At 49.3% G+C, this 17060-nt stretch overlaps 1 protein-coding gene across 1 annotated transcript in view; it reads right to left on the bottom strand.

The window, feature by feature from the left end:
• Positions 1 to 8297, bottom strand: part of CETP (cholesteryl ester transfer protein) — a 110477-nt gene extending 102180 nt beyond the window's left edge. Inside the window, exon 1 of the mRNA XM_078668641.1 lies at positions 8069 to 8297. Coding sequence (XP_078524767.1) covers positions 8069 to 8195 — 127 coding nt within the window. The 5' untranslated portion in view covers positions 8196 to 8297. The remainder of the gene's footprint in view (positions 1 to 8068) is intronic.
• Between the last annotated feature and the right edge of the window lie 8763 nt (positions 8298 to 17060).

The following is a 17060-nucleotide window of genomic DNA, read 5'->3' as shown; positions in this document are numbered from 1 at the left end:
ACAGGCCGGCGCCCCAGTCCTTGAGGGGTACTCGATGGGCGGCCATGGCGACCTCGTAGGCTTTGAACCACTGTTGGATGTCGTCGTTCTTATGGTACTCTTTGACGACATCCTTGGGTATGTGCACCTTTGTGTCCACCGGCGGGGGTGAGGTCTTACCCCCGGCGATGGCAGACTCGGTTGCCTTGGTTTTAAGTTCCATTTCTTTGAGGACGCGCTCGTGCTCGAGCATGAGTTTTTTCTCCTCGAGGGCTAACTTCCTTTCTGCCAGTTGGATTTCTCCTTCTTGTCTGAGTCGAGCAAGATCCAACTCGTGGAGCCGGTTCCTCTCTCGTTCTCGGGCGTCTTCGTGGGAGAGGCCCGCGTCTGGGTTTGCGGGTCTCCCTCCCGCTGGGTTCGTCTTGGCCTCCGGGCCGCCGTTCGGGCCCGGGTTATCTTCCCTCGGGGGTGGCGCCTCGCCGGCGTCCACCCAGGCCTGCAGGGCCGATTTAAAGTCTTCTTTGGTGCTTAAGCCAGTGGTAGCGATGCCTAGCTCTTTGCAGAATTGCTTTAGCTCCTTGTGGCTGTAGTCTTCCATTTTCTCTTTCTGGAATTCTTTGTTCATGGTCGTAGTGGGTTTTTCTTGGTAGTGAGTGAATTACTCTCTGTACGATCTGCGTGGGCTCGGATCCCGGCGCTTGCCACCAATGTTAGAAAGGCGACCCCGGGGGAGGCAGAAGAGGTCTGACTGACCACCCCTAGGTCCGCCTCTCCTTCGAGAAGTAGCCGAGCGTTACGAAGGGGCCTCCTGAATGAGGGCCCTCTCCGAGGATCGTACAGCCGAGTAATCACAACACTACAAACGGACACCACACAAGAGATCAAGTTCTTAAGCTTTTATAAGTAGAAAAGGTTGCTGGCTCTTGGCAGTATATACAGATGGATCGAAGGATCCGTAAAGTCTCGGAAAGGGGGATAGGTAGCGGGACAGTCTAGCTCTGGGCGGAGGAAGGGATACCCTACGCACAGCTCTCAATCCTCGAGCTGGGGGGTTCCGAGGGGTTCGAGCCGCGGCAGCGCCAGCAGGCTTTCAGATGGTTCAGCAAGGTAGGCCGCGGCAGCGCCAACAGGCTCTCAGATGGTTCAGCAAGGTAGGCCGCGGCAGCGCCAGCAGGCTCTCAGATGGTTCAGCAAGGTAGGCCGCGGCAGCGCCAGCAGGCTCTCAGATGGTTCAGCAAGGTAGGCCGCGGCAGCGCCAGCAGGCTCTCAGATGGTTCAGCAAGGTAGCCCGCGGCAGCGCCAGCAGGCTCTCAAGAGGGTTTCAGCAAGGTAGGCCGCGGCAGCGCCAGCAGGCTCTCCAGTCCAGGATACAACTGACTTCCTAATCCAGGGCTGGCCCAGATATAGGACTGGAGTTCTTTGATGTCCGGACCCTCGCGCCTGGGGGTCAGAAGGGCCGGGATGATGGTGTCCAGACCCCCAGCAGGGGGGTGGAGCCAGGCCCAGGGAGGCCGGAGGGTGATCGAAACCAGGCGTCCGGGGACGGCTGGAGGGCCATCGAAACACCCTCTTCTCCGGGATCTGTCGAGTGGCCACTCGACCACCTGGGTGGATCTTGGTGCCTCGATGTCTGGGCTTCGCTGGGGCCCGGGCCGGAGCAGAGGTCACGTGGTCATGACGTGGTGGGCCCAAGATGGAGTCGGGCGCAGCCTCATGCTTATGTCGTGAGGGGCCCCCGATAGGGCCAGGTCGGTAGTGGGGGTCCGGGATGGTGGCCGGACCAGCAATGTTGGGGCGTGCAGTGTCGGGCAAAAGGGCTGCCCGCTGCTGGGTGGAGGGCCGATGTCGTTCTGGGCTCGCCATGCGGAAGGAGTAGGACCACGCCATGAGGCCGGGTCCAACAACTAGAAGTCACACACCACTGAAGGACTCAGACACAACTCACAGACTGACTTTAATGCCTTGTGCTCAGCATCCTCACACTCCTCAAAAACCAGCAGCCACTCGCCACTGAAGGACCCAGACACAACTCACAGGCTAGCAGTAACGCCGTATGCTCAGCATCCTCACACCCCTCACAGATCAGCAGTCACACGCCACTGGAGGACTCAGACACAACTCACAGACTAGCAGTAAAACCTTTTACGCAGCATCCTCACACCCCTCACAGACCAGCAGTCACATGCCACTTAAAGACTCAGACACAGATCGCAGACTAGCAGTAACGCCTTATGCTCAGCCTTATCACACCCCTCACAGACCAGCAGCTCCTCGCCACTGAAGGACTCAGACACAACTCACAGACTGGCAGTAACGCCTTATGCTCAGCATCCTCACACCCCTCACAGACCAGAAGTCACACGCCACTGGAGGACTCACACACAACTCACAGACTAGCAGTAACTTATCCTCACATCCGTCACAGACCAGCAGTCACTCGCCACTGAAGGACTCTAACACAACTCACTAACTAGCAGTAACACCTTACCCTCGGCATCCTCACACCCCTCACAGACCAGCAGTCACTCGCCACTGGACGACTCAGACATAACTCACAGACTAGCAGTAACGCCTTATGTTCAGCATCCTCACACCCCTCACAGGCCAGCAGCCACTCGCCACTGGATGACTCAGACACAACTCACAGACTAGCAGTAACGCCTTATGCTCAGCATCCTCACACCCCTCACAGACCAGCAGCCACTTGCCACTGAAGGACTCTAGCACAACTCACAGACTAGCAGTAACACCTTATGCTCAGCTTCCTCACAGACCAGCAGCCACTTGCCACTGGAGGACTCAGACACAACTCACAGACTAGAAGTAACGCCTTATGCTCAGTATCCTCACAGACCAGCAGCCACTCGCCACTGAAGGACTCAGACACAACTCACAGATCTAGCAGTAACACCTTATGCTCAGCATCCTCACACCCCTCACAGACCAGCAGCCACTCGCCACTGGAGGACTCAGACACAACTCACAGACTAGCAGTAATGCCTTATGCTCAGCATCCTCACACCCCTCACAGACCAGCAGTCACATGCCACTGGAGGACTCAGACACAACTCACAGAATAGCAGTAATGCCTTATGCTCAGCATCCTCACACCCCTCACAGACCAGCAGTCACATGCCACCGGAGGACTCAGACACACCTCACAGACTAGCAGTAACGCCTTATGCTCAGCATCCTCACACCCCTCACAGACCAGCAGCCACTCGCCACTGAAGGACTCAGACACAATTCACAGACTAGCAGTAATGCCTTATGCTCAGCATCCTCACACCCCTCACTGACCAGCAGTCACACGCCACTGGAGTACTCAGACACAACTCACAGACTAGCAGTAATGCCTTATGCTCAGCATCCTCACAGACCAGCAGCCACTCGCAACTGAAGGAGTCAGACACAACTCACAAACTAGAAGTAACGCATTATGCTCAGCATCCTCACACCCCTCATAGGCCAGCAGTCACACACCACTGGAGGACTCAGACACAACTCACAGACTAGTAGTGAAGCCTTATACGCATCACCCTCACACCCCCCACAGACCATCAGTCACATGCCACTGAAAGATTCAGACACAACTCGCAGACTAGCAGTAACGCCTTATGCTCAGCATCCTCACACCCCTCACAGACCAGCAGCCACTCACCACTGAAGGACTCAGACACAACTCACAGACTGAGTTTAATGCCTTATGCTCAGCATCCTCACACTCCTCAAAGGCCAGCAGTCACTCGCCACTGAAGGACTCAGACACAACTCACAGACTAGCAGTAATACCTTATGCTCAGCATCCTCACACGTCTCACAGACCAGCAGCCACTCGCCACTGAAGGACTCAGACACAACTCACAGACTAGCAGTAAAGCCTTATGCTCAGCATCCTTACAGACCAGCAGCCACTCGCCACTGAAGGACTCAGACACAACTAGCAGACTAGCAGTAAAGCCTTATACGTAGCATCCTCACACCCCTCACAGACCAGCAGTAACACACCACTGGAGGACTCAGACACAACTCACAGACTAGCAGTAATGCCTTATGCTCAGCATCCTCACAGACCAGCAGCCACTCGCCACTGAAGGACTCAGACACAACTCACAGACTAGCAGTAATGCCTTATGCTCAGCATCCTCACAGACCAGCAGCCACTCGCCACTGAAGGACTCAGACACAACTCACAGACTAGCAGTAACGCCTTATGCTCAGCATCCTCACAGACCAGCAGCCACTCGCCACTGAAGGACTCAGACACAACTCACAGACTAGTAGTAATGCCTTATGCTCAGCATCCTCACAGACCAGCAGCCACTCGCCACTGAAGGACTCAGACACAACTCACAGACTAGCAGTAAAACCTTATGCTCAGCATCCTCACACTCCTCACAGACCAGCAGTCACATGCCACCGGAGGACTCAGACACAACTCACAGACTAGCAGTAACGCCTTATGCTCAGCATCCTCACACCCCTCACAGACCAGCAGCCACTCGCCACTGAAGGACTCAGACACAATTCCCAGACTAGCAGTAATGCCTTATGCTCACCATTCTCACACCCCTCACAGACCAGCAGCCACTCGCCACTGAAGAACTCTAACACAACTCACAGACTAGCAGTAACACCTTATGCTCAGCATCCTCACACCCCTCACAGACCAGCAGTCACATGCCACTGGAGGACTCAGACACAACTCGCAGACTAGCAGTAACGCCTTATGCTCAGCATCCTCACACCCCTCACAGACCAGCAGCCACTCACCACTGAAGAACTCAGAAACAACTCACAGACTGACTTTAATGCCTTATGCTCAGCATCCTCACACCCCTCACAGACCAGCAGTCACTCGCCACTGAAGGACTCAGACACAACTCACAGACTAGCAGTAATACCTTATGCTCAGCATCCTCACATGTCTCACAGACCAGCAGCCACTCGCCACTGAAGGACTCAGACACAACTCACAGACTAGCAGTAATGCCTTATGCTCACCATCTTCACACCCCACACAGACCAGCAGCCAACCGCCACTGAAGGACTCAGACACAACTCACAGACTAGCAGTAACGCCTTATGCTCAGCATCCTCACAGACCAGCAGCCACTCGCCACTGAAGGACTCAGACACAACTCACAGACTAGCAGTAATGCCTTATGCTCAGCATCCTCACAGACCAGCAGCCACTCGCCACTGAAGGACTCAGACACAACTCACAGACTAGCAGTAACGCCTTATGCTCAGCATCCTCACAGACCAGCAGCCACTCGCCACTGAAGGACTCAGACACAACTCACAGACTAGCAGTAAAGCCTTACACGCAGCATCCTAACACCCCTCACAGACCAGCAGCCACTCGCCACTGAAGGACTCAAATACAACTCACAGACTAGCAGTAAAGCCTTATACGCAGCATCCTCACACCCCTCACAGACCAGCAGCCACTCGCCACTGGAGGACTCAGACACAACTCACAGACTAGCAGTATTGCCTTATGCTCACCATCCTCACACCCCTCACAGACCAGCAGCTACTCGCCACTGAAGGACTCAGACACAGCTCACAGACTAGAAGTAACACCTTATGCTCAGCAACCTCACAGACCAGCAGTCACACGCCACTGGAGGACTCAGACACAACTCACAGACTAGCAGTAAAGCCTTATAAGCAGCATCTTCACACCCCTCACAGACCAGCAGCCACTTGCCACTGAAGGACTCAGACACAACTCACAGACTAGCAGTAATGCCTTATGCTCACCATCTTCACACCCCACACAGACCAGCAGCCAACCGCCACTGAAGGACGCAGACACAACTCACAGACTAGCAGTAATGCCTTATGCTCAGCATCCTCACAGACCAGCAGCCACTCGCCACTGAAGGACTCAGACACAACTCACAGACTAGCAGTAAAGCCTTACACGCAGCATCCTCACACCCCTCACAGACCAGCAGCCACTCGCCACTGAAGGACTCAGACGCAACTCACAGACTAGAAGTAATCCTTATGCTCACCATCCTCACACCCTTCACAGACCTGCAGCCACCCACCACTGAAGGACGCAGACACAACTCACAGACTAAAAGTAACACCTTATGCTCAGCATCCTCACACCCCTCACAGACCAGCAGTCACACGCCACTGGAGGACTCACACACAACTCACAGACTAGAAGTAACGCCTTATGCTCACCATCCTCACACCCTTCACAGACCTGCAGCCACCCGCCACTGAAGGACGCAGACACAACTCACAGACTAGAAGTAACGCCTTATGCTCACCATCCTCACACCCCTCACAGACCAGCAGCCACTCACCACTGAAGGACGCAGACACAACTCACAGACTAGAAGTAACGCCTTATGCTCACCATCCTCACACCCTTCACAGACCTGCAGCCACCCGCCACGGAAGGACGCAGACACAACTCACAGACTAGAAGTAACACCTTATGCTCAGCATCCTCACAGACCAGCAGCCACTTGCCACTGAAGGACTCAGACACAACTCACAGACTAGCAGTAACGCCTTATGCTCAGCATCCTCACAGACCAGCAGCCACTCGCCACTGGAGGACTCAGACACAACTCACAGACTTGCAGTAACGCCTTATGCTCAGCATCCTCACACCCCTCACAGACCAGCAGCCACTCGCCACTGAAGGACTCAAATACAACTCACAGACTAGCAGTAAAGCCTTATATGCAGCATCCTCACACCCCTCACAGACCAGCAGCCACTCGCCACTGGAGGACTCAGACACAACTCACACACTAGCAGTAACACCTTATGCTCAGCATGCTCACACCCCTCACAGACTGGCAGCAGGTCAGGTTGATAACTGAGTCTCTTCATGGATTGATGGGTTCATGTGTGATATTGTGGGTGGGCGAGTGCTGGTTTGAGTCAATGGGTGAATGACTACATACGTAAGTACAAGGATGATGAGTGACTAATGTGAGTGCATGGATGGAAGTATCCATACATTTTCAGTTATAAGCCAGATCTATTGCCTTTGCTTTAAAAAGGCCCAAACTACTTATTTAGCAAGTACTGGCTCATTCACTGAACTTGCTGGCCTGGTGATTTAGTCGCCTTTGCTTGCCAAGTAAATCCAGGGCTCACAACCCCTTTGAGTTTTGTGCAATGGCACCAGTGGGGCGGTCGCTTGTTCAATATATGGGTCGCTGGAAAGAAAAACTGCTCAATAATGCTTTCTGCAATATAAGTTTGAAAACAAGTGACTATAAAAAGGCACATGTAACATCCTGCAAATTAAGCATCCAGCCTTTGGACCATACAGCAGCAAACTCTTGGAGGAAAAGATTTGACTTTGAGGTTTACTGTAGTCAGTTCCGCCACATTATGCTTTGCCCTGCTATTTCCATGCTATGCTGCCCCAGGAACACAAGGTATTAAGGGCAAGATCATGCAGGGTAAACTGTTGTCAGCGCACATTTGCACCAATATTTCCGCTGCCTGACTTACATAAATTGACATTTTGCACTGGTCTGCCGAAAGTTGTGGCAAGCGTGCATCCTGTGCAAAAAAAATGTTTTTGTTTTTTTTTTCACTGTGGGAGTGCAGGAATTGAGAAGTCTTGCCCTGATCTCATGAAACAGTGTGCGACCCTGCCTGCACAACTACAGCCTACTGCCTAAATCGGTAGGGCAGATAATTCTGCAGTAGAATGAAAAATGGTGAAAATTGCACCATCACCATCATGCGACAATTATATTCGACCTGACTATGCTCTTCCAACAAGTATAGTTACAAACACAGGAAGAATAGCGCTTCAAATCTGTAAAAAATCTTTAAAACATTCAGTCTGCAGACTATAGAAAAACTGAGGGTTCTCCATATTTAATCAAAAGCAACAGTGAAACTGTTATCACTAGTGAATATTTTTACTTTGGTTTTTTCAAGTAATTAAGAATACTTCTGCATGTTCAACGTAAAAAAAATAATAGATGAAACACCGACAGTATAAAGGTTAATGGAGCGAAATAGTTTAAAATGTACTGTTGCATCTGTGACTATACCACCGAGCTAAAGCAAATAAATAGATCAAACTTACAGACCAAAGCCGCCGGCCTCGTCAACCTGCAGGCAATCCTGGTGTTTTCATAGGACGAGGGCTCAAAATCGCAAGCCGATGAAACTGTTAGAAGGCAGAGGGGAGCGATGAGGAAAAGAACCACCATAGTGCAAGCCTAAACTAAATCACCAGTGAACAAACTAAATCACTAGTGAGTTCCCGACGCCTTCAAGCCGTGGTTACACTGATGGCTCTTCTGCCTGGGTCTTTCAAGGCAACAACAGAAAGAAAAGACAGGACATGACCTACTTCCTGGATTATTTAAGAACACCGACATTTCCTAAACGGTGATTTGACATCCTCCGCTGCCAGAAAAAACAGATGAAATGTGTCCTTCCGCCATTCCTAGTAATTCAGGACGGGACTTTGAGAAGTCTAATGCTCCCTCAGAATGTTAGCTCTGAGACCATAAGCTTTATCAGTGTGTAACATCAATCTGAACCCAGTGACTGAAACAAAAGACAGACCACATCAGTGTCCAGTGAATCAAATCACATCAAATCAAATATAACTTTATTCGATTGTTAAAAAGCAATCATAAAAGTGTACATAAGAAAACATTTCATTAAAAAATACATTTCGTTCATTTTACAATCTCTCAGTAGCGTACAGGTAAATTCATCAATAACAAAGATTAGTGAATTCATAACATAATTTATCTTAAAGTGCATTACGTGACCATACTTTTTCTACTACGCATCACATTTTTAAAAAATAATGCAATTGCGTCCAGTGACATTTAAGCACCTTCGGATGTTGGAGAGCTCGACATGACCATTACCTGGGCCCATGACCCTTTTTTAACACACATTTTTATTGAGTTTCAAAGATATATAAGTAAGGATTACATGTTTTGTCATAAGGTTGTCAATCAGGATCATAGACATTGGCATATATTGCTTACATGCTATTCACATCAATGTGTACGGTACAAATGCAAGCATATTGTTATACATTTTTCAGTGGCATTTTCATATACAGTAGTATTGCTGTATCTTTTGATAAATATTGACCACATTCCAATCTTTGCATTGGACATGTCCTTTTGAGACTGCACAGTACCGTAATCCAGTAATCATGCCTTGTGAATGTTAGATGTGTGCGACATCAGGAACTGTTATTATAGTTTGTAGAAGTTTTTGGTCTCCCCCAAAGAACATGGCCCTATACAAGGCATTCAGTCGTCTCATCAGGTCATGAATGCAATATAGTCCCTGCTATAGCCATATCAATGGCTCATGATCCCCACAGTAGCAGTTCATTACACCTATATTTTATGGTAGAGGTATTAACCAGCAACAACTAGCCCCCACAATCAGCATCCTGTATCACCAAAATCAGCAACCACCGGGTCACTTTCTATGTACACATCATTAATGCATTAAACGTATGGCTGGTAGGCTCAAAACAAGAGCATCTTTAGGTATTTCTAGCTTTGGCATAGAGGCTCCTTTGTGCCACCAAGTTTATTGCATCGGTGTCACAGAAACAGAAGGCATGGGTCACATTTTCTACCTTCCCTAAAGAGTGCATCCATTCTCTTGACAGTACCCCGGTGAAGTCACCAAAGCACTTGTGGTGGGGCATTACTAGAGGGTGGACATAATGGACACATCCCACAGTGCAAACCCACAAACGATGTCAAATCAACGTGGGCGCCCAAACCCAAAGATTCAACTGCCAGCCTCCCCCCCTCAATAATCCATAATGATAAACATACAAAGGGGAGGCAATCCAAAATGTGAAGTAGCAATATTCCCTTTCAAGATTCAGAAGTGGTATTATATTTTTAAGTGTCTGTGGTGTTGTATTGGCATTTTGTGGGAAAGCCAGATCTTTAATGTCTTCCTGAATTCCAGGTATTTTTCTAGTTTTTGAAGGAAGGGAATTCTAGAGACTTGCTGAGTGGGCGGAGAAGGAAGATCCACCAATGGGTGAATTTTTTAAAAGAAGGATGATCAGTGGTGACGCCAGTAGAGCTAAGAGCATTATCATAAGAGTATCTCCAAGAGCGTATGAATATCTTTGAAAGTCTGGTTCCGGGAATGGCCATTGGAAAAATACAGAAAGCTCAAAAGAGGGAGCGTCTAGCCCTGAATAGTCATTGAAGTGGTAGGAAGGATAGGGTGATATGGTCACACAAGTGTACGTGGGGAAACATCCTTTACAACGCAACTTTTACCACGCAGTGCCTTTACGACGCAACTTTTACAACGCAAACCATTACAACGCATTGCGCTGGGGGGCGCTCTAGGATAGGGAATAGGTTTAATTTACTATCCAACACCTTACCTACTATCCACGGGGACTGGAGTTGGAATAGTAAATTAAACAATTCACTATCCAGCGCCCCAAAGCACTATGCGTAGTAAAGGCATGCATTGTAAAATCCGCGTTGTAAAGGCATGCGTGGTAAAAGCATGCGTTGTAATGTCATACATCCGTGTACGTGTAGTAGCGGTCTTGATACTGAATTTTGGAGCCTTTGGAATCTTTATAGAAAATAGAGTGGTGTACCTGATTAGAATCGATTTGCCTAGTCCACTCATCACAGACCTAGAGCAGTGGTAGGCTGAAGCATCTGTGGGACGGTAGAAGATGATATATTTAATTTGAGGAATGAGTAATAGGCTAGAATTCATGATCACTGGGTTTCTAATTCAAGGGATGTTGCAAAAAGATGGCCATGTTCAGGTCAGGTGGCTGTAGGTTGGTAAGCCTTCCATCCTCTTTTCACAATGATCATGGTTTTGGATTAGTTGAGTTTAAGGAGGTTCAGAGGCAATGATCCAAACAAGAAGTGTCTAGGGCATAAGAATTTTCCAGGATAATCTGTGTGCCTTGTCAGTGTAGATGTAGTAAGTTAATTTGAAGAACTGAATAAGGTCTGGTAATGGGCTGAGGTATACATTGAAGAGCACTGGAGATAACGTAGCGAATTGAAGTAACCCCAAATTAGTATGGAAATGACTTGATGCCAAAGGTGGGAGTGAGGTGATGTATGATCTTTTGTAGAGATGGGGGAAGATCTGGCTGAGGATTGTTCGATAATGGGAAGTTTCTCTAGCATTAGTGGAAGACCGGGAAGGTCAATTGTGCGTAAGCTGCAGAGAGAACCAGCAGTAATAACTCAACTCATTTTTTGTTCATACTGGTCTTCAGGTCAACCCATATGGAAATCAGGACAAACTGGGTAGCTTTTCCAGGTCGGACTTTAGTTTAGCGACTAGAGAGCTGGCTGTTTTCCTCCATGAACTTGGAGAGCAGCACAAAGGCATCGGTTTGCGTAAGAAGGGATCATTGTGGATCAGTGGGTGGCAGGCTCTTTTGAGTAAAGTTTATATTTCTGGATTATCAGCTTCATGCACGAGGTCTTTAGATTGTTTAGGTGTGTGCTTTACGTTTGAGACTTGCTGATGATCGTTACTGCTTTGATGGTGGTGCTTTGGGTGGGTAGGGTATCCTTGAAGACTTCAGGCGTGTCAGGATCTAATGGGAAGCTAGACAAGTTTATGGTCTATTTTATTTTAAATTCGGAGGTCTTTGGTTCTTCAAAGGAGGCCTTTGACATTTTCCTTTTAGTTTTGGTCTTTGGAGGAGGGAATTTGGGTTTCTAGCTTTTGATGTTCTTTTCAGGGTTAGTGGCCTTGCAGGTAAGATGGTCTACAGTGGTTTCACAACAGGCTTTAGAGCAGAGCATCTTTGAGGCAGTGCACAATGGGTTGCGGAATTCAGAGAGGCTTCTGTGTAGATTCTTGGATTTGTGTTCTAAGTCCTCAGTGAACAGTAGGAACATTTGCTTTTTTGATCAACAACTTGTAGCTACTGGTATACTAATGGAGGCATAATTTGTCGTTACGGTTACTTGAATTCGTCCATTGGTGTTCTAGGTATTGGTTACATCAGCTTATTGCTTTATAATTGAGCTGTGGGACTATTGAATGCTGGTCAGAGTGAGGATATCAATTTGGCAAATACATCTGAAATATAGAGATAGAACTGCCTTTTGCTGGGGTGCTCACAATTGGGAGTCATACCAATGATGTTGAGCTGGTTCCATTCCTTGTAATCCCACACTGGGCAGCTTGACATTAAAGGAGATGAGGAAGTGATCACTCTAGATGTTGAGAAGCACATTATGCTCCAGTGCCATTTGGAGCAACCATGACACACTGATTCCCTTATATGTAATTTCACAATGTCTCCCATTGATTGGCTGGCATTCACTTTGAATTAAGTGGAATGGAAGCTTGGTGGCTTTCCTTTTGGACTGCAGCCCTTCAGGTAGAAATAAAATCTACTAGGCTGTCATAATGTCAATATTAAGAATGAGACTCTCTTGGCTTCAGTCCTACCTTACAGACCGTTCTCAAATGGTCTTTCTCCAACCGCATCAATCTGAACCTAAGCCACTGTGGTGAGGTGTGCCCTTGTGCTCTCCGTTAGCCCTCTGCTCTTTTTAAAAAAAAGTTTTTATTGAGAACAAAATACAGTCACACAGCGTCGCGCCGACAACCCTGAGGCGGGCCGCTATCAAGCAACAGCTCAACATGAAGGATAGATTATAGTCCATAGTATACAGTGGTCTAACAACAGCAGCATCTCAGGAGCATCAACAATGGGCATATGTAACAGCAAAAAACATAATTGTGTACAATATTCCGGTAGATAGGCATGCAGCAGACAGTTATCAATGAAAAGGTGGGCAGGTCAACTGTATATGTACGAATGTCCAAGGAGCAGAGAAAAAGCCCATTTCAATTTAAGGAACGCCTATCCACCAATTTTCCCCTCCCCCCACCTCCCCCACCCTCTCCCTAAAAGGAAAAACCTTAGTAAAACCAAACTCTGGTGCATGGGATAAAGCTATAAACGGGCATTAGGTCAGGTGTATGGAAGTAGTAATGGCAGTGGGCGGAGCGACACAGAGCGAACATACCGGCATAGGTAGTAGGCCATATAGCAAAGGGGACCTTGGAAGTGCAGGGGGGGGAGGAGGGGGGCCACCCACTTAGGGGGGGGGAGGCGACATAGCAGTCAGGAGACGCAGAACATCCCCCAGGCACGCATGACTGCATCATATCAGGAGTGCGCACATAAAATACAGCTACTCCCCGGGCCACGCAGCCGCAGAGGAGCGCAGCTGCAGGGAAAGTGGGGTCATCCCATATCATCGGAGATCGCTCCTGGCAGCGACTGCGTAGAGTCAGGAGAGGATGCACGCTCACGCGTCCATCGCGTAAAGGGCTCCCAGATATCTCTAGGCCTGGAAGCAGAAGGCATTAACTCCCAGTATCGCTCAAGCTGTGTGTTTCCGTATGTCACATCTCGAACCCATGCAGCGAATGAAGGAGTCGCTCGCCTACCCCAGTGCAGCGCCACCTGTCGCTTAGCATAAAGGAGCAGTATCGCATGTAGCTTTCTGTGCGCGGGTAATGTGTCATGAACCCAGCCCAGTAGCCCCAGTAACGGGGACGGTGTGTCTGACCTATGGAGTATCTGGTTAATAGCAGTGAAGATGTCTAGCCAGTATTGCTCTAGCTTAGGGCAACTCCATGCCACATGTATAAAGGAGGCAGTTTCGTGGCCGCATTTCCAACAGTCAGAGTGTTCCCTAAGACCCATGCGGTGCAGCGAGATCGGCGTGCGGTAATACCTGTGTAAAAACTTAAAATGTACTAATCTCAGCCTGTAATTGAGCGATAACGTCATAAGTTGACCACAGCAGAATTCCCACTGTTCCTCTGTAATGGGCTCCTCTAGGTCCGCACTCCAGGCCTGCATTGAAGAAGGCACTACGACAGGGGACTGGTCCTGCATACAATTGTACAATCGAGACACAAGTTTTCTGGGGGAGGGTCTTGAGAGCAGATTTTGAAGAGCCACGAGCTGTGGCGGTTCGTCGGGGAATTGGGGCCACAGCGCCTTACAGGACGCCTTCTGTGAGTGGTATAGAAGTAAGTCAGAAAATGACTCCGGGTGTCCCTCTTCGCGTGTGCCCAGGTCTCGAAAGGTGCCATTAGGGTACAAATCAGCAAATGTGCGCAGAGTCTGCCCTCGGAGTTTGATTGTGCCACCTCCTACACACAAGCAGGGTAACATAGGGTTGTCTCGTAGCGGGATCGCTGGCGCATATAGTAGGGGTAGGTTGGCTCTATTCCGCAATTCGCGCCACGTCCAGCGGAGTATTTCCACCGTGTCTACGTCTTTTGTAGGGCGAGACACCTTGCCATATAACGTTACGTTCAGAGGGGATGGAGCCGCCGCATCCATTTCCACCGCAACATGCGGCTGGTAAGGGGTGGGAAAAGCCCAGAAGTGCAAAAACTGAGCCTGTGCACACAGTGAGTAGAGTTTCATGTCGGGGGCCCCCAGACCGCCCTGCCGCAGTGGAAGCGTAAGCAGCGCCCAAGACGTTCTCGCCTGGCCACCAGCCCACACAAGTGTCAGAAGTAATGAGCGCACTCTTGCATGAAAATGCGCCGTCAGCGGTATGGGAAGATTAACGAATAGGTAAAGGAACTTGGGGAGGACAACCATCTTCGCCAGTGCTATCCTTGCGACCAGCGATAAGGGTAGTTTGTTCCATATAGCCACCTTGCCCTCCAGCCAGTCCACTGCTCTCCCAAAATTGAGAGACCACAATTCCTGCAAATCACGGCTGATCCAAACCCCTAGGTATTTCACAGCCTCGACCTCCCAGCGCAACGGATAATCAGAGGGCGCCTCACGCGTGGTATCAGTGAGAGGGAAGACTACAGACTTCGACCAGTTTATGGAGATCCCAGCCAGGCCCTCAAAACGGACAAACTCTCTCAATAGGGGGTTCAAGTTGACTGAGGGATTGAGAACATACAGCGTGACATCGTCGGCATACAAAGATATAAGTAGGCTCCGTGAACTGAAGCCTATCCCCCTTGCCGTGTGGTGTTGTCGAATCCGAGCGGCAAGAGGTTCCATTGCTATCGCAAATAATAGCGGGGATAAAGGACAGCCCTGTCTGGTCCCACGGGATATTGCAAATGATTCTGAAACAAGCCCATTGATGCGTACCCTAGCTCTAGGCTCGACATACAGCACTTTAATCAAGTTTATGAAGAGGGGACTGAATCCCATTCGGCTCAGAATCCTAAATAGGAAGGGCCATTCTAGTGAATCAAATGCCTTGGTAGCATCTAAAAACGCAACCGCAGCTTGCGTATAAGGATGCAGGTAGTGAAGGACGGAAAAAATCGTCCTGAGGTTGTGGGATGTCGCTCTGCCAGGTATAAAGCCAGATTGATCAGGGAGTGCTACTATCGGTAGCAAAGGCTGTAGCCTGTCTGCAATGATCTTAGCATATATCTTCGCATCCACGTTGATTAAGGAGAGTGGGCGGTAGGAGTCAAGGATCAGGCTATCCTTATCTGGTTTGAGCAGTGCTATAATTAAAGCTTCGCGCATTGTCTCAGGTAGGGTTCCCAACTCCAGGGCTTCAACAAAGACCGAATGCAGTTTGGGCGCCAGTTCCCCAGTATATGCCTTATAAAAGGCCGTAGTCAGACCGTCTGGGCCCGGGGCTTTGCTTGCAGGCATGCTTTTAATCACTTGCGCTATATCCTGGACAGTGATGGGGACGTCCATATATTGGCGGTGGGAGTCATTGAACCAGACAAGGGCAATGGAGTCTAAGAAATGTTCCAGAGATTCAGGAACAGTGTGTTGCCTGGAGGTGTATAAGGATTCGTAGAATGTAGCAAACGTTGCAAGCACCCTCTCCTGACCAACTACCATGTTCCCTTCACTATCTTTAATGGAGTGTATGTAGTGAAGTTGAGTGCGAGGAGCAATCATTCGCGCCAATGTCCTGCTCGGTCTGTCCCCCTCCCCGTATCTTCGGGCCTCAGCCTGCTTCCCCAGGAATACAATCTCCCGTTGAGCTTCCTCATTAAAGGCAATCAATTTCGCTTTCATTTGGCCCGCCGCTTCCGGGGACGGATCGTGGCAGAATGCCAGGTCTAGCACACGCAGTTCCGACTCAAGTTTAGCCAGCGAGGTGCGTATAGAGCGCAGCACTCCAGCCTGTCTAGAAATACATTGACCGCGGATAACCGCCTTGAAAGCGTCCCAAACTGTAGCTACCGTGGACGTCGACCCCTCATTTTCTGCAAAATAGTGCACAATATCTGCTCGGATTTCCTCCGTGAAAACAGTGTCAGTTAGGGCATAGGGGGGCAATCGCCAGTTAAACGCTCGCTTTGGGACCCCGGGTATCTTCAATTCTAACTGGCAGGGTGTGTGGTCAGAAAGTGACCTGGCTTGTATGGAAGTGTCAAGCGTCCACGTCGCCACTGCCGGTGATACCAGCCAGTAGTCTAGACGGGACCAGGCTGAATGATGGCCGGTTATACATGTACCTACAGCGTCAACTGGATGTCTGGCCCGCCACACATCAGATAAAACCCCTTCTACCATCACATCAAGAATGGCCTGACGGGCCCCAGTGTGTGTAGGCCTGCCCACTCCCCTCCTGTCCAAAGTGTCATTTAGTGGAACATTAAAATCTCCCCCTAGTACAATATGCGAGCAATCCAACATCGTTATCCGGGCCCAGACATCTCTAAAAAATTCTGGGTCACCTACATTTGGGCCATAAATGGCGGCAAGTATTAGTGGTCTGCCTTGTAGAGAACCATGCACAATGACATATCTACCCTCCCCATCTAGTATAACATCATGCTCACGCCAGTCCAGGCCTCTGCGAATGAGTATCGCTACACCTCTAGCATAGTTTGAAAAAATCGCAGAGTATACCTGTGACCATCTCGAGTGCTTCAATCTGGACGACGGGGTAGAATTTACATGAGTCTCCTGCAAAAAACATATGTCAACATTGTGTCTAGCAAGCATGCCATGCATCAGCTTGGCTTTTTTATGATCCCCCAGCCCTCTTATATTCCAAGTCCACAGCTTAACACTCCCCATGACGCTT

Source organism: Lissotriton helveticus, chromosome 12 (genome assembly GCF_964261635.1).
Source record: "Lissotriton helveticus chromosome 12, aLisHel1.1, whole genome shotgun sequence".
Lineage (NCBI taxonomy): Eukaryota > Metazoa > Chordata > Amphibia > Caudata > Salamandridae > Lissotriton > Lissotriton helveticus.
This window is presented reverse-complemented; position numbering and strand designations above follow the sequence as displayed.